General features: G+C 44.6%; 1 protein-coding gene across 1 annotated transcript in view; it reads left to right on the forward strand.

Annotated features, from left to right (window-relative positions):
- The first annotated feature begins 9,411 nt into the window (after nt 1-9,411).
- Nucleotides 9,412-24,132, forward strand: part of LOC124622852 (lutropin-choriogonadotropic hormone receptor-like) — a 315,610-nt gene continuing 300,889 nt past the window's right edge. The window contains exons 1-3 of the mRNA XM_047148644.1: nt 9,412-9,416; nt 17,148-17,219; nt 19,879-19,947. Of these exons, the coding sequence (XP_047004600.1) occupies nt 9,412-9,416; nt 17,148-17,219; nt 19,879-19,947 (146 nt within the window). The remainder of the gene's footprint in view (nt 9,417-17,147; nt 17,220-19,878; nt 19,948-24,132) is intronic.

The raw sequence follows: 24,132 nt of genomic DNA on the forward strand, positions 1-24,132 counted from the left end.
GAAGCAGCGTGGCTCAATATTTCTGCAGAGGACTTCCAGAGACTTGCTGAGTCCGTGCCACGTCGAGTTGCCGCACTCCGCCGGGCAAAGGAGGTCCGCACGACATTAAGAGGTGTCACATTACTTTTGTCATCTAAGTGTAAAGGACCTCCAAAATTATATCTTTTTACAACACATAGTTCGCGAAGTATGACATCATAAACATTGAGATGTGTGAAAAACTAGCTTCTCCTGAAACGGTCTTACACATTGGCGTTCGATGCTTCAAGGAATCGGGGAGGGGTAGGAGTTACTGGTTCATTCAGTAAGTGAGTGTCAGTATTCACCGCGTTAATCTATAACTTCTATAAGTTGCTTCCCTAATGAGAAACTCTAGAAAATTTATCACGAATTGCAGCGTTATATCTGGCTTCTACTGATTTGGTTCTTGATACGATTGTGCCTTGAACAATAATTTTCACCAGCACGTAAGCTGCAACGACTGTCTGGGTCTGGAATGTAGTACACACATCAAAAAAAGTTTTGCATCACCTCGGTTCTGAGAGTTTTGGAACCTGTACAGAAAATTGGAATAGAGATCAACATAAACATCATTTCCGACATTTTTATTGCCTATGAAAACCACACTTTGGATGTTGTACCACCATACAGCGAGACCTTCAGAGGTGATGGTACAGACTGCTGTACACGCCGGTACCTCTAATACCCAGTAGCACGTCCTCTCGCATTGATGCATGCCTGTATTCGTCGTGGCACACAATCCATAAGTTCATCGAGGCACTGTTGGTCCAGACTGTCCCACTCCTCAACGGCGATTCGGCATAGATCCCTCAGAGTGGTTGGTGGGTCACGTCGACCATAAACAGTCCTTTTCAATCCATCCCAGGCATATTCGATAGGGTTCATGTCTGGAGAACATGCTGGCCACTTTAGTCGTCTGATGTCGTTATCCTGAAGCAGGTCATTCATAAGATGTGCACGATGGGGGCGCGAATTGTTGTCCATAAAGACGAATACCTCGCGAATATGCTGCCGATATGGTTGCACTATCGGTCGGAGGATGGCATTTACGTATCGTACAGCCGTTACGGCACCTTCCATGACCTCCAGCGGCGTATGTCGGCCACACATAATGCCACCCCAAAACATCAGAGAACCTCCACCTTTCTGCACTCGCTAGACAGTGTGTCTAAGGCGTTCAGCCTGACCGGGTTGCCTCCAAACGCGTCTCCGACGATAGCCTGGTTGAAGGCATATGCGACACTACTCATCGGTGGAGAGAAGGTGTTGGCAATTCTGAGTGGTCCACTCGGCATGTTGTTGGGCCCATCCTTACCGTGGTGCATGGTGTCGTGGTTGCAAATATGGACCTCGCTTTGGACGTCGGGAGTGAAGTTGGGCATCAAGCAGCCTATTGCGCACAGTTTGAGTCGTAACACGACGTCCTGTGGCTGCACGAAAAGCATTATTCAACACGGTGGCGTTGCTGTCAGGGTTCCTCAGAGCCATAATCCTTTGGTAGCGGTCATCCACTGCAGTAGCAGCTCTTGGGCGGCCTGAACGAGGCATGTCATCAACAGTTCCTACCTGTCTGTATCTCCTTCATGTTCGAACAATATCGCTTTGGTTCACTCCGAGACGCCTGACCATTTCTCTTGTTAAGAGCCCTTCCTGGCACAAAGTAGCAATGCGGACCGTCTAGACAGGGTTGAACTACAGACAACACGAGCCGTGTACCTCCTTCCTGGTGGAATGACTGGAACTGATCGACTGTCGGACCCCCTCCGTCTAATAGGCGCAGCTCATGCATGGTTGATTACATCTTTGGCCGGGTTTAGTGATATCTCTGAACAGTCAAAGGGAATGTGTCTGTGTTACAATATCCACATTCAACGTCTATCTTCAGGAGTTCTGGGAACCGGGGTGATGCAAAACATTTTTTGATGTGTGTACAAGAATTTATTGCATTGGGTCAGGATCGTTCATCGTACTAACAGTAAAACAGATTCCCTTTATTTCGTTGTATCTCTCGTGTATACGGCTCTCTTTCCTCTTAGACAATACATTTCTTTCAGCGGCTCACAAAAAAATATTATCTTTACTTTTTGGTATTTCATTTAAGAGCGTGTACTTCGTGGGGTATTATCTTTGAGGACATAAAATCACTTCATTTATATAGGATATATCATTATTGAATAGGGAAAACTCAGTGCAACATAATTTACTGTCGGAATTGCTACAAATGCACATATATACTCTATAAAGCCTTTCATTTATTTTGCATTTACAGTTGATGTTTCTTATTCACACTAGAGTCAGAGGTCTGCAGCGCTGAGCGGTGAGATCTTTTTGCCATCAGCTGGCTGTCGTGTAATCTGTGGCTGTGGCCAGTCAGCGTCCAAGGCTACTGCAGAGAAAACTGTGCCGTTAACATGTTGCGTCGTTCCCAGACACAAGAAATTACTCCTTTAAGTGCAGTTAATATGTTATCTGTACACATAAAAAAAAAACTGAACATGGAAGTGATAGAAGTGAAAAAGCAAAAACTGGAGTATATATTTTATTTATTTATTTATTTATTGATTTATTTAACCTGGCAAGATTAGGGCCATCAGGCCCTCTCTTACATCTAACCAGGCATTCTACTTATTTTACATTCATATGTTTTAGTAGGCATGTTAAACTAAATCTAGTACAAAAAGTGAAATAAACAATTTGAAAGGTACACCTGGAAAAATACATACATATAGAGTTTATATTCTTAGGTCACAAGTACTGTTATAATTAGACATTATTGAAGAGACAGATTTTAGATAGGAGTGCCGGCAGCAGGGAGTTTGAGGGAGACTCATGGTGAAGGGAGGAGAAGAATAGAGACATGATGAAACATAATTAAGGAAATATAAAGGAAAAGAAGATTGCGTGGCTAATAGAGAAAGATGAGGAGGAAGGCATCTCAGGAGCAAGATAGGAGACGCTAGCTTTGCTATTTGACAGATGAGGGGATTGTCCTTGTACATTAATTTTGTGGAGAACTTTGTGAGGATGATAGTAGGAAATGCTTCAACTTCTTCTTAAAAGCAGCAGGAGATAGAATTTTGCGCAAGGTAAGGGGCAGTTTGTTCCAGAGGCGGACAGCGGCAACTGAGAAGGAGTTTGCAAAAGTTTTTGTTTTGTGAGTGGGCACAGTTAGGATACCAAATAAGAGTGACCTCGTGTTTCGATTATGATGACATGACAGGTTTTTAATCTCTGAAGCAAGGTACTGGGGTGCTTGCGCGATGAGGAGTCGGTGGAGTAGACATAGAGTGTGGTAGTCACGCAATTTGTCCGGCCGCAGCCACCGTAGCTCGGAGTATGAAGCACTAACATGATCATATCGGCGAATGTTGCAGGTGTAACGCACACAGGCATTCATGGTTAGCTCTAGCCGTCTTTTGTTTTCACTACTCATGCCTTGTTGAATCACATCACAATAGTGGAGGTTCGGTAGAACGAGTGCTTGCACGAGCTGGCGTTTCAAGTCCTGTGGAAATATGTTCCGAAACTTTTTGAGAGCATAGAGACAAGCAGACGTCTTTCGGCACACTGCGACTGTATTCTCCGCCCAGTTGAGATGCTCATCCAAGGTTACACCCAAGTTCTTCACTGTTTTCTGGTATATAATTATAACAACAGCATTAAAAGGAAAACATAAATGACACTTGAAAAAAGAATAAGCAGGCTAGGCTTACATATCATCTTAAACACATTGCATGAAAAGATCTGGATAAAACTGCAGAATGCGATGAAGCCAGTGCCAAGTGGGTGCATATTAGGATACTTGCAGAAATCCGTGGATCCAAGTGCACGTAATATATCAAAAGAAACACAAAAATCTGTATATAGACATTCATCCCCAACTTGGATCTGATTAAAAAAGAATGGTTACATTGTATCTAAATGTGGGGGACTTGACATTGTGCACCTAGCAACAGAAATCCGTTTGCAGAGTTTAAAAGTGACATAATAACTACACTTACTAATATATCATTTGTAAAAAATTGCAAACATATTGTTTTACAAGGAAACTCCACAGAAATGTGGTGGAGAAGAACCGACAATGTACACCCCAGAATATGTGGAATGCTATAACACAAGTGTAATGCAGGAAATTAAAGAAACGTTACGATCGCAGGCTACTATAGTTTAGAAGAATTGCAGGAAGAAATGGATTGTTAAAGCCATAAAAGAGAGAATTTGTCAGAATAAATTAAATATCTGTTATAATTTGGGAACATACCGTCTTTGCATTTGTCTAATTACTAGCTGGAGAAAGAACTAAATGAGTCAGATATAGATTTAAATTATAATCCAAAAATTAAGCTGGATGGTTTTACACACCTTGCATAATTTGATTACTGACCATGCGGCCACTTTGCGCTGCGCGGAATAAAAGCTGCCTTCTTATCTCTAATAACAAAACTCAGACCACATCACCCCTTTTTTATTTTCTGAGGTGTCATTTATGTAGTCAAACTTGTTAATATGTTGTATCACGGCACAAAGTATTGTAAGAATTGAAAGAAAGAGAATGTTGGATGCAATTACTGAATGTATGTATGAATTTTTACCAAACTGACTTCTTCAATAGCAGCATATTATCGACAGGGAAAACGATTATTCATTTTTGATCCACCAAAGAAAATGGAAGTAGAGGAATAGTGGGTCTTGCACTTTGGATTTAACAGATTTAACAGTTTTCCAGAGGAAGTTTCAATTCCTGTGTATTATGTTGTTTTTATGTATTTGTAGCGCTGTTAGTTCTTGTATGAATAACGGGAGAAGGTATGCCTTGTGCCGTCAGAAATGTAAGCAAATCAAAGCTTTTTGACTATGTGGCATAAGAGCCTCATAATATGCCTTCTTATGCAACTGGATACGACACAGAGCGCCTAGTGGTCACATAAAAAGATAATGAATAAAGGCCACACCTCATAGCACATTATCTGTATGCTAGCATAGGTATATAAAGTAATAGACAGTTTCCTGGATGCGTTTTGTTTACAATTACCAGGGGTGCGTATTATCGCTGTTGGAAAAATCAATATTCATCAGTGAGCCTCGCGCGGCTCGAAGTCGTGCCGTTTATTGCTCGTCACCTTGTTTTTGTGGTTCTGTCGCCTCGTTTTCTTTTAATTCGATTTACTGGCGTCACTAGGTTGCTGGTATGCTCGCCTGTAAGTGGCAGCAGCAGCGTTTATCGATAAGTGCACTGTCGTACTATCTCTGGAGCGATCGCTAGTGCTTTCGGGTGTTCGTCTGTACGGAGTTCAGTCGGGAACGGAGCGCCAGTGAGGCGCGGATAGTCAGTACTTGCCGACCGGTGGCCACACACGTGAACTGTCCGGTGGAAGGAGATAGGAGCGGAAACGACCGCTGGTTGGTCGTTCGGTTGGTCGTCTCATTAGGCGACGTGTATTTGGTCTTTTGACCGTTTTTGGGACTCGTCAGTTCGTCATCTTGCCGGACGCGGGTCGGTTCCTTCCTCGTGCAGAGATGTCGTCGCCGATGGGCAAGAGTTACCTCTGCAGGGGTGGGTCCGAGCCAGTGTGCCCGGGTCGCCGTGTCTCCGAGTTCCGAACGGACATCGAGTTGGATTGGAGCTGCAGTGGGCTCCGGACAGCCCAGACTCGCCCGACCGCTGCCGACACTCATAACTTGAGTGGGGACGACCTTGGTTTGTCGTTCGCTCGGTCGTCTCTTCGGACGACGTGTATTTGTCGCCGACCGCTTATGGAAACTCTGTCTGTGTGTGTGTGTGTGTGTGTGTGTGTGTGTGTGTGTGTGTGTGTGTGTGTTCAAATGGCTCTGAGCACTATGGGACTCAACTGCTGAGGTCATAAGTCCCCTAGAACTTAGAACTACTTAAACCTAACTAACCTAAGGACAACACACACATCCATGCCCGAGGCAGGATTCGAACCTGCGACCGTAGCGGTCGCACGGTTCCAGACTGTAGCGCCAGAGCCGCTCGGCCACCAGCGGCCTGTGTGTGTGTGTGTGTGTGTGTGTGTGTGTGTGTGTGTGTGTGTGTGTGTGTGTGTGTGTGACTTGTCATTTCTCCTTGATGTTCCAGGGTAATTGGTTTTAGCATTGTCGGGATTCTTGGTGCAAGTGTTTTCATAGAACTGTGTGTAGCTTCTGTGGTTTCCGCTGAGCAGATGAATGCTGTCTGCGTACTGGAGTAGGTGGTCGGTCGGTTGCGACAGAGGGAATTGATTAGCTTGTTGGTTGGTTTGTCAGCCGTCCCTAGGCCGTGCTGCCACCCGATTACTTAGTGTTACGCTTGGCTGCCTGTCTCACCTAAACTGTTGTTGGAATATCCTCCCCAGGCCGACCCTTGGAACACTTCTGAGCACCACTGTTCTGCTGTTTGTGATTGTGATTTTCTTTTGTTGCAAGTACTGTGCCAGGACTTACGCCACATATTAATTTTGTGTGTTCTATGTTCAGTATATGGCCTTCAGCCGAACCTTATGTGAAGTATTTTAAGATTAGGCCTTTAGCCGTGTTTTATTTAAAATTCTTGTTTGTATTTAGGCCTTCAGCCGCGTTTGTTTTAAAATCTGTGGCTTTCAGCCCGTAATGTGTAAATTCCTGTCAGTAAGGTTTCTCTTAACTATCTTGAAATCTTAAAATGGCCTTCAGCCGTACTGTGTAAATTCTTATCTTAAGGTTTGTCCTTAATTACTTTGAATAATTCTTTGGGCCTTCAGCCGCCGAGATATGTCAAGTTTTGTTAAGATGGTTTTCTGTTGTACTGTGTAAATGCATGTCTTTAAAGGCTCCATTTTATTATGCTGAAATATTATTGGGCTTTCAGCCGAGGAATTAATTTAAATTTTCCTTAATATGGCTTTTAGCCGAAATTTTTAAATGCTTGCCTTTTAAAGAATTCCCTTTGCTGATCTGAAATATTATTTAGGCCTTTAGCCGAGAAGATGTTTTAATTTTACTTAAGTAAGGCCTTCAGCCGTCTGTCTAAATTCTTGCGCCTTAAAAGGAATTATTTAAGGATATTTTAATTTTACTTAAATAAGGCCTTCAGCCGTTTCTCTAAATCTTTGTTTTTTAAAAAGAATTATTTAAACTTTACTATTGAGAAGTTACTTGGGCCCTCAGCTGTGAATTGATCCTTGTTTTTTAAAGAGAAAACTCTGCATTGGTTTTCGAGGAATAAAGTTCTGTGTTCTTGTGTAACTAACAGTAACTGATCTTGGCCCCTTTCCACAACCTGATCTGGTCTGTCCTGCGAAATCAGATTTCAATCAGATTTTGGAAAAATCAGTACGTTACTTTCGTATCAGTAGCGTTTGTGGACTGTTGTCTGTGGCCAGAGGAGTCGTATTAAGGACTAATTCCACCATCGAAGAAAATGTGGAGCTAGGCGTGCCATTAATATCAGATTCTAAATTCGATTAAGACGATGCTTCCGCTGCTGCATCTGGGAGACTGTTATGCAATATCAAAGCTTGAATGAAGCTCAGTGTTAACAGGTAGCCCTCTGGGGGCAAATCACAGTATCTGCTTCGTAGAGAGCGTGGATCAATGTCGATAAGAAACATCAGAGAAACGTTAAGAAAACTGGAGAATTAACTTTTCGCAACCGTTGTTGAGAAATGTTAACAGGAAGATAGCAGCATTGGGGTAATAGGCACGATTTCCAGAGCTATTAATCCATATCAACCTCCCAAATTCACTTTAACCCGCACCATTTGATTGTCTTCCCTGGAGAGGACAAATGTCGCCAGGAGAGGGTTGGGTTGGGTTGATTTGGGAGAAGGCGAGCCAAAGGTTGCGTTTCATTGGCAGGACACTTAGAAGATGCAACAAGTCCACTAAAGAGACAGCTTACACTACACTCGTTCGTCTCTGTTAGAATATTGTTGCGCGGTGTGGGATCCTTACCAGGTGGGAATGACGGAGAACATCGAAAGGGTGCAAAAAAGGGCAGCTCGTTTTGTATTATCACGTAATAGGGGGAAGGGGGGAGAGTGTGGCAGATGTGATACGCGAGTTGGGATGGAAATCATTAAAGCAAAGATGTTTTTCGTTGCGGCGAGATCTATTTACGAAATTTCAGTCACCAACTTTCTCTTCCGAATGTGAAAATATTTTTTTGAGCCCAACCTACATAGGTAGAAATGATCATCAAAATAAAATAAGAGAAATCAGAGCTCGAACAGAAAGTTTTATGTGCTTGTTTTTCCCGCGCGCTGTTCGGGAGTGGAATGGTAGAGAGATAGTATGATTGTGGTTCGATGAACCCTCTGCCAAGCACTTAAATGTGATTTGCAGAGTAGTCATGTAGATGTAGATGTGTACAGCGGTCTCTTCGGATTAGGGAAGGATGGGAAACGTAGACGGCCGTGCCCTGTCAAAGAAACCATCCTGGCATTTGCCTGAAGCGATGTAGGGAAATCACAGAAAGCCCAAATCAGAATGGCCGGGCGCGGGATTGAACTGTCGTCCTCCCGAATGCGAGTCCAGTGTGCTAACCACTGCGCGATCTCGTTCGGAGTCTCCAGGAGACAAAGCGGTTTGAAACACGACTAGAACCGCACAAAAAGAAGGAAAGTGCACGATGGAGCATCGAATTACCTTCTTGACCTTTCACATTCGCCTGATCGTAGCCCACTTGTAAATGTGTACGACCAGTATTATCGTTATCTTCTTACTCTTCTGCTTCATCTTCTCCTTTCTTGTGCCTTTTTTCCCATCAGCACAGTGCCGGCATGGATATTAACGGATTTCACATGGATAATTTAAGGTGTGGCTGATGCATTTCCTGTCGCCACCCAGTGACTCCCTCGGGTGGAATACGGTACTCCAACTGCCTGCGTAAAGCCTTATTCATTGGAAAGTAAGCGAAAGTTCTCCAGATGTTTGAAAATCGTGTAACTGAGGCAGAACTTGGGTACCGACCCAGTATTCATCTAGTGGTATGCGCGAAATCGCCGAAAACCCACATCTGGGCTGGCCTGCACATTCTGAGCATTCTACGCGGGGCCGGCGCACCTCCACTTCCCGGAAGCGCCGCGTTAAACCATGTAGCTATCCAGGCTGGTTGTTTCATCGTCTTATTCGTTGTGTGAATCTCATTCAGCGACACACTCTCGAAGACTTGTAGAATTAAGTGGTTTCATTACTCTTCGTGACTCATCAGTATCCGGTTGCGGTCTGTTCAGCTGCTCCGTGTGATGTCACCAGCGGTTGTTCTGGATACCATCATGCATCTGTGATTGTGCGACAAAACAACAAATTGCCACCCAATCCCTTCGTTCTTGTAGATTCCATGTTTCACAATAGCCAGAAGATAATGTTTCAGTCATTTCATTCTTAACACTACGCACTGAGGTGATAAACGTCATGGGGTACTGATATGCACCTATACAGCTGGCAGTAGTATCGCCTACACGAGGTATGAAAGGGCAGTTAATTAGCGGAGCTGTCATTTGTACTCAGGTGATTCATGGGAAATAGTTTTCGACGTGATTATGGCCGCACGACAGGAATTAACAAATGTTCAAATGTGTGTGAGTGTGTGGGACTTGACTGCTAAGGTCATCAGTCCCTAAGCTTACACACTACTTAACCTAAATTATCCTAAGGACATACTCACACACCCATGCTCGAGGGAGGACTCGAACCTCCGCTGGGACCAGCCGCACAGTCCATGACTGCAGCGCTGTAGACCGCTCGGTTAATCCCGCGCGGCGGAATTAACATATTTTGATAGTTGGAGGTAGATGTGTGGTACATCTTACAGAATTCAGTATTCCGAGACGCACAGAATAAAGTGTGTGCCGAGAATACCAAATTTCAGGCATTACCCTCATCATTGATAACGAAATGGCCAACAGCCTTTACTTAACAACCAACAGTAGCGGTGTTTGCGTATAGTTGCCGGCACCAGTAACAAGCAACATTGCGTGAAATAAGCACAGAATCAATGTACGACGTTTGGCGTTAATGCACTATGCTAGTAGACGACCAACGCGAGTCCCTTTGATAACAGCACTAAATCGCCTCCGGGGCTGGTGACTATATCGGTTGGGCCCTAGACGACCGGAAAACCTTGGGTTTGTCAAATGAGTTCAGATTTCAGTTGTAAAGATCTGGTGGTAAGGTACGAGTGTGGCGCACACCACACGAAGCGATGGACCAAAGTTGTCAACAACGCACTGTGAAGGTTGGTGGTGGCTCCATAATGGTGTGAGCTGTGTTTACATGGAATGGACTGGACTCTCTGGTCCAACCGACACTGGAAGTGCTGATATTCGGTTACTTGGAGACCATTTCAGCCATTCACTAACTTCATATTCCCAAACAATGATGGAATTTTTATGAATGACAATACGCCATATCTCCAGGCCACAGTTATTCGAGATTGGTTTGCAGAACATTCTGGACAATTCGAGCGAATGATTTGGCCACCCAGATCGATATGAATCCTGTCGAATATTAATGGGACATAATCGAGAGGTCAACTCATGTACAAAATCCTGCAGCGACAACAATTTCACAATTATGGACGGTTATGGAGGCAGCTGCAGCATGTTTCAATATTTCTGCAGGGACTCCCGACGACTCGTTGTGTTCACGTCACGCCGAATTGCCGCACTACGCCGAGAAAAAGAAGCTCCGACACGACTTTTGCCACCTCAGTGTCAAGTTGTTTTGTAACTCGAAACCAAGATCATGTCAAATAAAAAGTCATGAAGCACGAGGAAAAGTTCTGTTTTCTTGTGGAATACGAGCAATTTAGTTTGCTTCGAGAAATTAGCACCCGTTAGGTAAGGTAAACATTTTAGCAGGTGGTCCATTTTAAAGTAGTACAAAGAAAACAGTATATTGGATTTGTTAAATAATTCATAACAATTTTAATAGGGTCTGCAGTAATCGATTCTATACCCTAAGTCCCTGCAAGGCTCAAATTAGCACGCACAATCCCATTATTTCTGCTCGGTAGTATGGTTAAATATAATGAAAGGCATAGGTGATGAACTGATGAGACACAATACGCAATTAGTCAGTAGATAATGTCAGAAAAATGAAAGAATGACAGCTAATTATGCAGAATTATCAGTTGTTACTCGCGATGAATAAGGTAAGATTGACATAGAGCAGATAAAATTCACGAGTAGTCGGTGAAAAATAACCAAACACGACGAAACAGCTGAACTCCATAAAATCTGTTACAAGGAGCAATATGCAAAATTATACACTCCTGGAAATGGAAAAAAGAACACATTGACACCGGTGTGTCAGACCCACCATACTTGCTCCGGACACTGCGAGAGGGCTGTACAAGCAATGATCACACGCACGGCACAGCGGACACACCAGGAACCGCGGTGTTGGCCGTCGAATGGCGCTAGCTGCGCAGCATTTGTGCACCGCCGCCGTCAGTGTCAGCCAGTTTGCCGTGGCATACGGAGCTCCATCGCAGTCTTTAACACTGGTAGCATGCCGCGACAGCGTGGACGTGAACCGTATGTGCAGTTGACGGACTTTGAGCGAGGGCGTATAGTGGGCATGCGGGAGGCCGGGTGGACGTACCGCCGAATTGCTCAACACGTGGGGCGTGAGGTCTCCACAGTACATCGATATTGTCGCCAGTGGTCGGCGGAAGGTGCACGTGCCCGTCGACCTGGGACCGGACCGCAGCGAAGCACGGATGCACGCCAAGACCGTAGGATCCTACGCAGTGCCGTAGGGGACCGCACCGCCACTTCCCAGCAAATTAGGGACACACTTGCTCCTGGGGTATCGGCGAGGACCATTCGCAACCGTCTCCATGAAGCTGGGCTACGGTCCCGCACACCGTTAGGCCGTCTTCCGCTCACGCCCCAACATCGTGCAGCCCGCCTCCAGTGGTGTCGCGACAGGCGTGAATGGAGGGACGAATGGAGACGTGTCGTCTTCAGCGATGAGAGTCGCTTCTGCCTTGGTGCCAATGATGGTCGTATGCGTGTTTGGCGCCGTGCAGGTGAGCGCCACAATCAGGACTGCATACGACCGAGGCACACAGGGCCAACACCCGGCATCATGGTGTGGGGAGCGATCTCCTACACTGGCCGTACACCACTGGTGATCGTCGAGGGGACACTGAATAGTGCACAGTACATCCAAACCGTCATCGAACCCATCGTTCTACCATTCCTAGACCGGCAAGGGAACTTGCTGTTCCAACAGGACAATGCACGTCCGCATGTATCCCGTGTCACCCAACGTGCTCTAGAAGGTGTAAGTCAACTACCCTGGCCAGCAAGATCTCCGGATCTGTCCCCCATTGAGCATGTTTGGGACTGGATGAAGCGTCGTCTCACGCGGTCTGCACGTCCAGCACGAACGCTGGTCCAACTGAGGCGCCAGGTGGAAATGGCATGGCAAGCCGTTCCACAGGACTACATCCAGCATCTCTACGATCGTCTCCATGGGAGAATAGCAGCCTGCATTGCTGCGAAAGGTGGATATACACTGTACTAGTGCCGACATTGTGCATGCTCTGTTGCCTGTGTCTATGTGCCTGTGGTTCTGTCAGTGTGATCATGTGATGTATCTGACCCCAGGAATGTGTCAATAAAGTTTCCCCTTCCTGGGACAATGAATTCACGGTGTTCTTATTTCAATTTCCAGGAGTGTAACTTGTCCGTCACATTGGAAATTTTTGTAAATTCTTCGTTTGCACACAGTGCCATTGTCACTTTAGGAAACCAGTTTCGGTAATCATCGCCTCCTCAAAATAATCAAAAATCGTAATATCTTCCTATCTAGGCAATGCAGAGGAAAAAAGTCTACTGGAGGGGCAAAAGAAGTAATGTGGAAGCATAGTGAGCAAAACTATTTTGGAGTTGAATACACATGTCAGTCTGTTACCACAATCTACAGGGTGTTTCAAAAAGCTACGGCCAAACTTTCAGGAAACATTCCTCACACACAAAGAAAGAAAATATGTTATGTGGGCATGTGTCCGGAAACGCTTACTTTCCATGTTAGAGCTCATTTTATTACTTCTCTTCAAATCACATTAATCATTGGATGGAAACACACAGCAACAGAACGTACCAGCGTGACTCCATACACTTTGTTACAGGGAATGTTCAAAATGTCCTCCGTTAGCGAGGATACATGCATCCACCCTCCGTCGCATGGAATCCCTGATGCGCTAATGAAGACCTGGAGAATGGTGTATTGTATCACAGCCGTCCACAATACGAGCACGAAGAGTCTCTACATTTGGTACCGGGGTTACGTAGACAAGAGCTTTCAAATGCCCCCATAAATGAAAGTCAAGAGGGTTGAGGTCAGGAGAGCGTAGAGGCCATGGAATTAGTCCGCCTCTACCAATCCATTGGTCACCGAATCTGTTGTTGAGAAGCGTACGAACACTTCGACTGAAATGTGCAGGAGCTCCATCGTGCATGAACCACATGTTGTGTCGTACTTGTAAAGGCACATGTTCTAGCAGCACAGGTAGAGTATCCCGTATGAAATCATGATAACGTGCTCCATTGAGCGTAGGTGGAACAACATGGGGCCCAATCAAGACGTCACCAACAATACCTTCCCAAACGTTCACAGAAAATCTGTGTTGATGATGTGATTGCACAATTGCGTGCGGATTCTCGCCAGCCCACACATATTGATTGTGAAAATTTACAATTTGGAATGAAGCCTCATCCGTGAAGAGAACATTTGCACTGAAATGAGGATTGACACATTGTTGCATGAACCATTCGCAGATTTGTACCCGTGGAGGCTAATCAGCTGCCGATAGTGCCTGCACACGCTGTACATGGTACGGAAACAACTGGTTCTCCCGTAGCACTCTCCATACAGTGACGTGGTCAACGTTACCTTGTACAGCAGCAACTTCTCAGACGCTGACATTAGGGTTATCGTCAACTGAACGAAGAATTGCCTCGTCCATTGCAGTTGTCCTCGTCGTTCTAGGTCTTCCCCAGTCGCGAGTCATAGGCTGAAATGTTCCGTGCTCCCTAAGATGCCGATCAATTGCTTCGAACGTATTCCTGTCGGGACACCTTCGTTCTGGAAATCTGTCTCGATACAAACGTACCGCGCCACGGCTACTGCCCCGTGCTAATCCATATATCAAATAGGCATCTACCAACTCCGCATTTGTAAACATTGCACTGACTGCAAAACCACGTTCGTGATGAACACTAACCTGTTGATGCTACGTACTGATGTGCTTGATGCTAGTACTGTAGAGCAATGAAGTCAACATTACCTTCCTTCAGTTGGGCCAACTGGCGGTGAATCGAGGAAGTACAGTACATACTGACGAAACTAAAATGAGCTCTAACATGGAAATTAAGCGTTTTCGGACACGTGTCCACATAATATCTTTTCTTTATTTGTGTGTGAGGAATGTTTTCTGAAAGTTTGGCCGTACCTTTTTGTAACACCCTGTATTTTCGAAGACATAATATACATGTGCCGTTCAATAAGGAATGCAACGAAATTTTTTCTGAAAGCAGGTTGGTTTTGTTCAGTATTCCAACATACCACATTATCCCCCAGTCTATTGCCTACAAAAACCTATTTTTCTACATAATCTTCCACACGCCATCTTACTGTGAGGGCGTGTATATCTATATGGTATCACTCTACTTGTCGACATCGGAGCCGACTTCTTGCTGCATGAGTAACCTCCCCATCACCTACATACTGCTTCCCTCAGAGTGCATCTTTCATAGGACGAAACAGATGGAAGTTTCCGCACTTTCCAACATTGTAGGAGTCACAGCTGTGCGTGGCCTGCCAGCATGCGGGAGAGTGGACAGGTTTGCGCGATCTTGTTGGGATGATCATATATTCCTCGCCCAACTATTCACCGTGCTCTTGTTCTCTGCCACGCCTCCGTAGACATTTTGCAAGCGCCTATCAATAACTGCGATGCTCTGATTTTCCATCGAAAGAAACTCAATGGCAGCTCTCTGCCTGGCATGCACCTCCTTAAAGACACTATTTTTAAGGCTTTGTATGGTGATGCTATCTATCGGAACTTCGTGGAACTATAAGGGCTGAAGCGGGAATATTCTACCATGTCCCACAACAAATTCCGCATTTTTTTCAACCTAAATTTGCCGAGAAGAAATGCGTTACATTACTTATTGCAAAATAAATATTGTAATTGTTCTGTTCTGTCTTAGTTTGCGCACAAATTTCATCACATACCACACTAGTCGGGTTAAAGTCGTCGAGTCATTCTGTGTGCCACTTCACAGTCGCTATGAAAGTGGTTACAGATATATTTGGAACTCTTGGGATCAATCACCTGGATCCCTAATCTCCACTCTATCCAATCCAAAGCCCAAAACAACCTCTGTCTCCTTAAACTCTTCTGGCTGGACGTAGGGGTTGAACCCCTCTACCATCCACCACACCTACAAATCCTTAATCCGTCCCATCCTCTGTTATGCCAGTCCCGCCTGGATATCCGCCCCCCCCCCCCCACACACACACACACACATACACCAAAAAATTCTATAAGTCCCTCCAGGTCCTCGACCACCATGCACTCCATTTTGCCTTCCGTATATGCCTCCTGTCCCGCACATTCTCTATGACCTGATCCCTTTCCCCCATCTGCTCCTTTTCCTTGAACATATCCACGTCCTCTGTGTATGAGTTCAAATGTGTGTGAATTCCTAAGGGACAAAACTGCTTAGGTCGTTGGTCCCTAGACGTACACACTACTGAAACTAACTTAAACTAACCTATGCTAAAAACAACACTCACACCCATGCCCAAGGGAGGACTCAAAACTCTGGTGGGAGGGACCGCACAGTCTGTGAATGATGCCTCAAACTGTGCAGCCACTCCGTGCAGTGCGTCCTCTACACCTCCTGCCGACTTGATCCCCTGGTTGCTCCTCTCCAACCCTGCACTCTGCCACTCCTTCCCCCTACCCTCCACCTCTACACCCTTCATCTCCTTTCCCAAGGTGGCTTCCATCACCTCCCCCTCCCAGATGATGCGCTCTCTCCCTCAATTTATTCCTCCTATCAACTCTGAGCCTAACCTCCCCCTCCCTCCCTCTGTCCTTTTCCCAGGCTCCCTCTCCCCACTTCCATCCTGTTTTTTCCCCACCTACTGACTCCCTTCTCTCCCCCAAGTGCTTTTGCTTTCCCCTCCACTGCCTCCCCCAATCCTTCTGTGTCCGCCCTGTCCCCCTTTTTTTCTATGTCCTCTCTCTCTCTCCATCGGCTCCCTCCCTTTTCCATCCTGCCAGCTTTTTCTTCCCCCTCATTGGTCTGGGTCCTCCCCTCGCCCCCATCTGTCGTCATGTCGCCTCTGTAGTGCCGTTTAAAGTGAATGTTCAGTGTTGTCCGTCCTCTGTCAGTGTTGCAAATGGCAACCATACTGTCACTAGTTGGTTTTTTTATCTCGTGCGAACAGAAACCAGACTGTCGCCGTGTTTTTTTAATTGTGCCTGTCTATTTACTGTGTGTCTTCGTTCGCATCGTGTTTTCATGTTTTATATTTCACAACTCTCCGCCATTTTACATCTTTTTTATAATGTCACCGTTTTATCACCTGTTTCTATTGTTTGTTTATATTCTCATTATGTTTTTCAACTTTTCGGTAGGCTGTAGAGCCGCCGATTACGCTGCTGCCAGTCCACCCCCCCCCCCCCCCCGCCCCCCCTCTGGGGGTGGAAACGAAATGCAATAAAGAAAAAATAATTGAGGTCACTACATACAATATGTTTATTTGTAGACAGACTTATTATTGCTGTTTACTATTAGCACAGTAGTTACGAAATTACGAATTTTCACAATGTCACTTCAGTTTCTCTGTAACACCTTTGCAGTTTAGAGCACGTGAAAATATTCTTGTTACTTATCAATAACTTCAGGATTTCTCTGTCGCTTTCTCTAGGCACGTTATGAAAAGTCAGTTTACAAGTGTGTGTGTGTGAGAAAGAGAGAGAGAGAGAGAGAGAGACCGACCGTAAGGCGTTCAAAGAATCGTGCTTTATGATTTGGATTGTTTTCTGCAACCCTGCAATATTTGGGCATCTGTATGGCATTTGTCATTAAGGCTATCTTTTGTTGTTTTGTTGTTTGCAGACTACTCAAGAGGAACCAGATAACGCACATCCACGACGATGGGTTCTTAACCGTGCCAGCGCTGAGAGCTTTGTGAGTACGAATCCATGTCTAGCATTAAGTGATTCTTCCGTCATTTGAAAGCAAGTTTTCCTAATACTTCATCTCTCAGCCAATCACAGCACTTTCCTTTAATCTCCACTCTGGCAAATACGGTTTGCGAAACAGTTACTTTTAAGAGTAAGTTCAGATAGATTTACTTGAATAATGGCAAGTCACAATTCATGTTACACAAGCCAAAATAGCCAATCAGTAAAAAAAACTTATGTAGTGAACAATAGTGGCCAGTCTGATCAGATGCTCATTACTTAGATATGTGGCATTTACAATAATGAGCCAAAGCGTTAAGCCCAGCTGCCTGGCAGAGTGTCGGTGACCTTTGGAACTGATATTGTAGTATTACAGGACACAGGCTCCTGGAGTAGAAGGACTAAGCGCTAGTCATGGATACACTAAACATACAATTGTATTCTTTATTTACTGAGACACTTGGGATATTTTACACTGGTAGCATACGTAGAACAGTTATGAAGCTTGTGGTTTTATAGACAAGTTCATGAATCTGAACAAGCAGAACAGATATTTATACAGACATTAAATGAAGCAAAATCTACTTCCAACAATGAAGCAAAATTTCGTTTTAGGGGCAGGCTCAGCAGTTTAAACAGTAAACAAGTTCAAACCCAATGTCTAAACAGAGCTTAATTAAAACTGAATTTTAAAAATTTTCAGCGCAATAAAATCTGGGAAAATTCAGGTATTTCAAAAATTTATGCACATTAATCCATAAAGTTACTCAAAATTCACATTAAGGCAACTTCCTCACCATATTAAGATGAACATAAGACATGTTAAACATTTCCCAGTCTCCTTAATTGACCTAGTTGCCAGGCTATGCATGGAGTAGCTTAAGCAATGTTACACCAATAAGTTGAGTCTATCGAAGCAGACTGAACTGGAATTAATAAAGCTGTTCTACTAAAAAACATGTTAGTTGGTAGCAGTGGATGGAGATGTAATACTCAACCTTAATGCACCCGATAATAAGAACACAGGAGGATCATTAAGGTTTGGTTTGAACTATTCATTACATAGGACCCAATTCAGACTGACCCACTTTTCAAAGGCACATAAAAGTCATTTCCCAAATCAGGATAAAATTTACTCTCAACCACCTTTAATGGATGGATTAAAATACCAAAAAGCAATTATCTTAAGATACCTCTAAAGGAATTTAAAAACATTTGCTGAAATTTAAGCAACTGTCAAGGAAGACTTACCCCTTTATATAAATGTATAGAATTGAAAACAGTGCAGCCTTTAAAGGGCGATAATAATTTTTCAGACATTAAACAAATAGTAAAATTGCTCTGACCCAATCTAAAACGACGAGCACTATATCTTCCAGACCCCCCCTCAGGTTCCAGAGTTATAAAACCAGCAACCAATTAACAAGCTGGAAGTCCCATAGAATGTGTCACGATGACGGAGAGGGCTAAGAAGGAGAGCACAACCAAACCAAATCAGATGTCAACTACGCCGATGTGCTGTAGGAACAAAGTACAGCTAGGAGAGCTTTAACAGAGACCACTAAAGGTGAAAACCGATGAACAACTACCAAACAATAACATTCATGTAAAGCAGCTGGCTAAGAAGGTTAGTGGCCAGCAGAGCAGCTCGCACAGACGAAATACAGCAAGCAATTCCGCTAGACGACACATACTGCCTTGTCGAAACCCAGTTCCGCCATATGCAAAGTTTCATTTACGAGAACTCCTGTAGAGACAGAGGAAGATGAGCTAGCACGACGTCTGGCCACTGCACTAGAAACTGAAGAGACATCAAATGTGATGGTGAGTGTGTACCAGAACGTGCTTCGTAGGTTTAATGTCTGTAACAACGTTGGTGGCTGCCACATCGAGCCACTGTTGTAGTGCAGTAGTACTGTTCTGTGCGTACAGTATGCTGAGTTCGTCATGTCTAATTAAATTCCTCAAGCAGAAGTGGATGAGTTAAACATCTGAACTGAAACCGCCTTAGAACGGAAACGGTCCGTTTCTGACGATTGGTTCCTATTCAGAATATTACCTACTCACTTCCCTCTACTTGTCGTAGAGGTTTGTAACGGTTCACCGTAACATTCATTGGGTGTTATAGAAGAAACATTTGCATATCCTCGACGCAGAACCATAGTTGCGCAATTGGATTTTCACAAGCAAACACGGTCAAAAAGCAATCATCAGCCACTAGATGAATATCTTTGGCAGCAGCTAACTTAACAACAAGTAAAGTGCGTAAAGTAACCGCACAAGTGTGTTTTGGAAAGAGGTTGTGTGAAGAGTGTATGAGGGAATAGACAGAGGCCACTGGCACTGCAGTTTCGCTGAACTGAAGATTGTTTAAATCTATATCCTACAAATTGAGTCTGTTCGCTGACACCGTCGTTAAAGTGAGAATTATGGTTGCAAATGAGGCGACATATCTAATGCTCTGCCTATGGTGCAATCTGCATAATGGCACGTCAGGTCCCGCCGGTGCGACCATTAACATAATAGCCGCAAATCGGCGCGCGTAGAGTTATAGCGTGCGGAGTTCGTCGCCTCGTTTCGTCATCCAGCGGGCAGGCTGCGGCTAATTGTGAGTGATGTGTGGCCTGTTATGTCGTCTCATGTCGTGTTGTGTTGTGTTGCAGGCACCTGGACGACAACCTTCTCACGCACGTCCCGCTGGCGCTCACCAAGCTGACGGCGCTGCAGGAGCTGTGAGTATGCAACCCTGCGCAACAGCTCCACTCTGCCCGTAAGCTGACGGGGAGGCCGCATCAAGGCAGTCATTCAATTCATTCTACACTGAAGCGCCAAAGAAATTGGTATAGCCATGCGTACTCAAATATAGAGATATGTAAACAAGCAGAATACGGCGCTGCGGTCGGCAACGCCTCTATAAGACAACAAGGTAGCCATTCCATTCGTTCTACACTAAAGCGCCAAAGAAACTGGTATAGCCATGCGTACTCAAATACAGAGATATGTAAACAAGCAGAATACGGCGCTGCGGTCGGCAACGCCTCTATAAGACAACAAGGTAGCCATTCCATTCGTTCTACACTAAAGCGCCAAAGAAACTGGTATAGCCATGCGTACTCAAATACAGAGATATGTAAACAAGCAGAATACAGCGCTGCGGTCGGCAACGCCTCTATAAGACAACAAGGTAGCCATTCCATTCGTTCTACACTAAAGCGCCAAAGAAACTGGTATAGCCATGCGTACTCAAATACAGAGATATGTAAACAAGCAGAATACGGCGCTGCGGTCGGCAACGCCTCTATAAGACAACAAGGTAGCCATTCCATTCGTTCTACACTGAAGCGCCAAAGAAACTGGTATAGCCATGCGTACTCAAATACAGAGATATGTAAACAAGCAGAATACGGCGCTGCGGTCGGCAACGCCTCTATAAGACAACAAGGCAGCCATTCCATTCGTTCTACACTGAAGCGCCAAAGAAACTGGTATAGCCATGCGTACTCAAATACAGAGATATGTAAACAAGCAGAATACGGCGCTGCGGTCGGCAACGCCTCTATAAGACAACAAGGTAGCCATTCCATTCGTTCTACACTGAAGCGCCAAAGAAACTGGTATAGCCATGCGTATTCAAATACAGAGATACGTAAACAATCAGAATACGGCGCTGCGGTCGGCAACGCCTCTATAAGACAACAAGGTAGCCATTCCATTCGTTCTACACTGAAGCGCCAAAGAAACTGGTATAGCCATGCGTACTCAAATACAGAGATATGTAAACAAGCAGAATACGGCGCTGCGGTCGGCAACGCCTCTATAAGACAACAAGGTAGCCATTCCATTCGTTCTACACTGAAGCGCCAAAGAAACTGGTATAGCCATGCGTACTCAAATACAGAGATATGTAAACAAGCAGAATACGGCGCTGCGGTCGGCAACGCCTCTATAAGACAACAAGGTAGCCATTCCATTCGTTCTACACTGAAGCGCCAAAGAAACTGGTATAGCCATGTGTACTCAAATACAGAGATATGTAAACAAGCAGAATACGGCGCTGCGGTCGGCAACGCCTCTATAAGACAACAAGGCAGCCATTCCATTCGTTCCACACTGAAGCGCCAAAGAAACTGGTATAGCCATGCGTACTCAAATACAGAGATATGTAAACAAGCAGAATACGGCGCTGCGGTCGGCAACGCCTCTATAAGACAACAAGGTAGCCATTCCATTCGTTCTACACTGAAGCGCCAAAGAAACTGGTATAGCCATGTGTACTCAAATACAGAGATATGTAAACAAGCAGAATACGGCGCTGCGGTCGGCAACGCCTCTATAAGACAACAAGGCAGCCATTCCATTCGTTCCACACTGAAGCGCCAAAGAAACTGGTATAGCCATGCGTACTCAAATACAGAGATATGTAAACAAGCAGAATACGGCGCTGCAGTCGGCAACGCCTCTATAAGACAACAAGGTAGCCATTCCATTCGTTCTACACTGAAGCGCCAAAGAAACTGGTATAGCCATGTGTACTCAAATACAGAGATATGTAAACAAGCAGAATACGGCGCTGCGGTCGGCAACGCCTCTATAAGACAACGTAGTTGATAGATCGGTTACTACTGCTTATCAAGATTTAAGTGAGTTTGAACGTGGTGTTATATCCGGCGCAAGGGCGATGGGACACAGCATCTCCGAGGTAGCGATGAAGTGGGGTTTTCCCGTACGGCCACTTCAAGAGTGTACCGTGAATATCAGGAATCCGGTAAGACATCAAATCTCCGACATCGCTGTGGCCGGAAAAAGATCCTGCAAGAAAGGGACCAATGCTGACGGAAGAGAATCGTTCAGCGTGACAGAAGAGCAACCCTTCCGCAAATTGCTGCAGATTTCAGTGCTGGGCAATCAACGTCAGCGTGCAAACAATTCAACGTAACATCATCGATATGGGCTTCGAAGCCGAAGGCCAACTCGTGTACCCATGATGACTGCACGACACAAAACTTTACGCCTAGCCTGGGCCCGTCAACACCGAAATTGGACTGTCGATGACTGGAAGCATGTTGCCTGGTCGAACAAGTCTCATATCAAATTGCATCGAGTGAATGGGCGAGTACGGGTGTGGAGACAACCTTATGAATCCATGTACCCTCCATATCACTAGGGGACTGTTTAAGCTGGTGGAGGCTTTGTAATGGTGTGGGGCGTGTGTAGTTGCAGTGATATGGGACCCCTGATACGTCTAGATATGACTCTGACAGGTGACACGTATGTAAGCCTCCTGTCTGATCAACTGCATCCATTCACGTCCATTTTGCATTCCGACAGACTTCAGCAGTTCCAGCAAGACAATGCGACGCCCTACACGTTCAGAATTGCTACGAGTGGCTCCAGGAACACTCTTCTGAATTTAAACATTTCTACTGGCCACCAAACATGCTTAGTAATGTTCATGCCAACCGTATGTGGGATACCCTGCAACGGACTATTCAGAAAAGATCTCCACCCCCTCGTTCTCTTACGGATTTATGGACAGCCCTGCAGGATTCATGGTGTCGGTTCCCTCCAGTACTACTTCAGACATTAGTCTAGTCCATGCCACGTCATGTTGCGGCACTTCTGCGTGCTCGCGGGGGGCGCTGCAAGATATTAGGCAGGTTTACCAGTTTCTTTGGCTCTTTAGTGTACATTCAAAAACAAAATGAGTATTACAAACGGCTATAAGTGTTTAATGCATAGCGACATATCGACAAAAATTACAGAGAACGCGAAAGGAAGTTCAAAATTTCGATCGTTACACAAGTGCAGTGGATTGGAAGCTGGTGCATGTGAAGTGATACGTAAGGCTACTATACTCTTATATCTGTTAAGAAGCGTTTACACTAGAGGGAACAGAAGAGAATAAGCAGCTCATGAACGCTGTTTTATTGTTTCTTGGCGCTAATTATTTTCACCCAGGATACAACACTATATAATTAGAGCCACGATACAAAGTTTTGATACTGAGAGAGTATTATTTCTCAAGGCGAGCTATTGTTTTTGAGGAAGTAAGCAAAATGTCGGAGGAAAGGAAGATTTTAGCTGTCGCAGTTTGTAAATTTGAAATACGTGGAGATAGAGCACCTAAAACTGAATTGCAGTTCTAACTTTCCTCAGCATTAGTCCTATGCTTTGTACATATATCGGTTGACGCTTTACTTTGCCTCCCATTACAAATGAGGCGGAAAATTAAAAATAGAAGATTAATTACCAACAGTCAATATAACCAGAAGAAAGGCTTGCATTTGGACTCTGGTTAGCAATTTGAGACATGCACGTCAGTGATTGTTTCGCGCTTCAATAGCTGCTATATATCAGATAGTTTCTGATATCTGCAGTGACATTTCGAAGCACTTCAGGGATTTTATTAAAGTAAGTATAAGGAAGGTAATGTCAATAAAATGTGAGTAATGAAATATGAAATACACATCCACATAGTTTTGAACTACTGCTGAGGCAAGCTTGGAACTGCAGTTCAGTGTTAAGTGCACTGCCTCCTCAAATTTCACGTTTACACACAAACTGATACACACAGACTGACACACCTTAATTGTTCCTTTCCTGAGATTGTGCTTACTTCGTCAAAAAACAATGCTCTAATAATATTAGATCCTATTGGTATGTCGGTACAACAGTACAACACACTCTATTCTGAAAAGACAATGCTCCACTTGGGCTACGAAAGAAGCTACATGCTGGATTACGAAACTCTATAGCATTGCTTTTAGGTCACTGTTTATTTTTCGCTTTTTGATGTGAGTTGTCAATAGTTCTCACATTGTTCTGCACAGATGACAGAATATACGCCATCCTCAATCTATATGAAGTTATGAAAGAAACGAATAACGTGAATTATCAAACTGATTTTATTCATGTCA

The sequence above is a fragment of the Schistocerca americana genome, chromosome 7 (assembly GCF_021461395.2).
Source record: "Schistocerca americana isolate TAMUIC-IGC-003095 chromosome 7, iqSchAmer2.1, whole genome shotgun sequence".
Classification (NCBI taxonomy): Eukaryota; Metazoa; Arthropoda; class Insecta; order Orthoptera; family Acrididae; genus Schistocerca; species Schistocerca americana.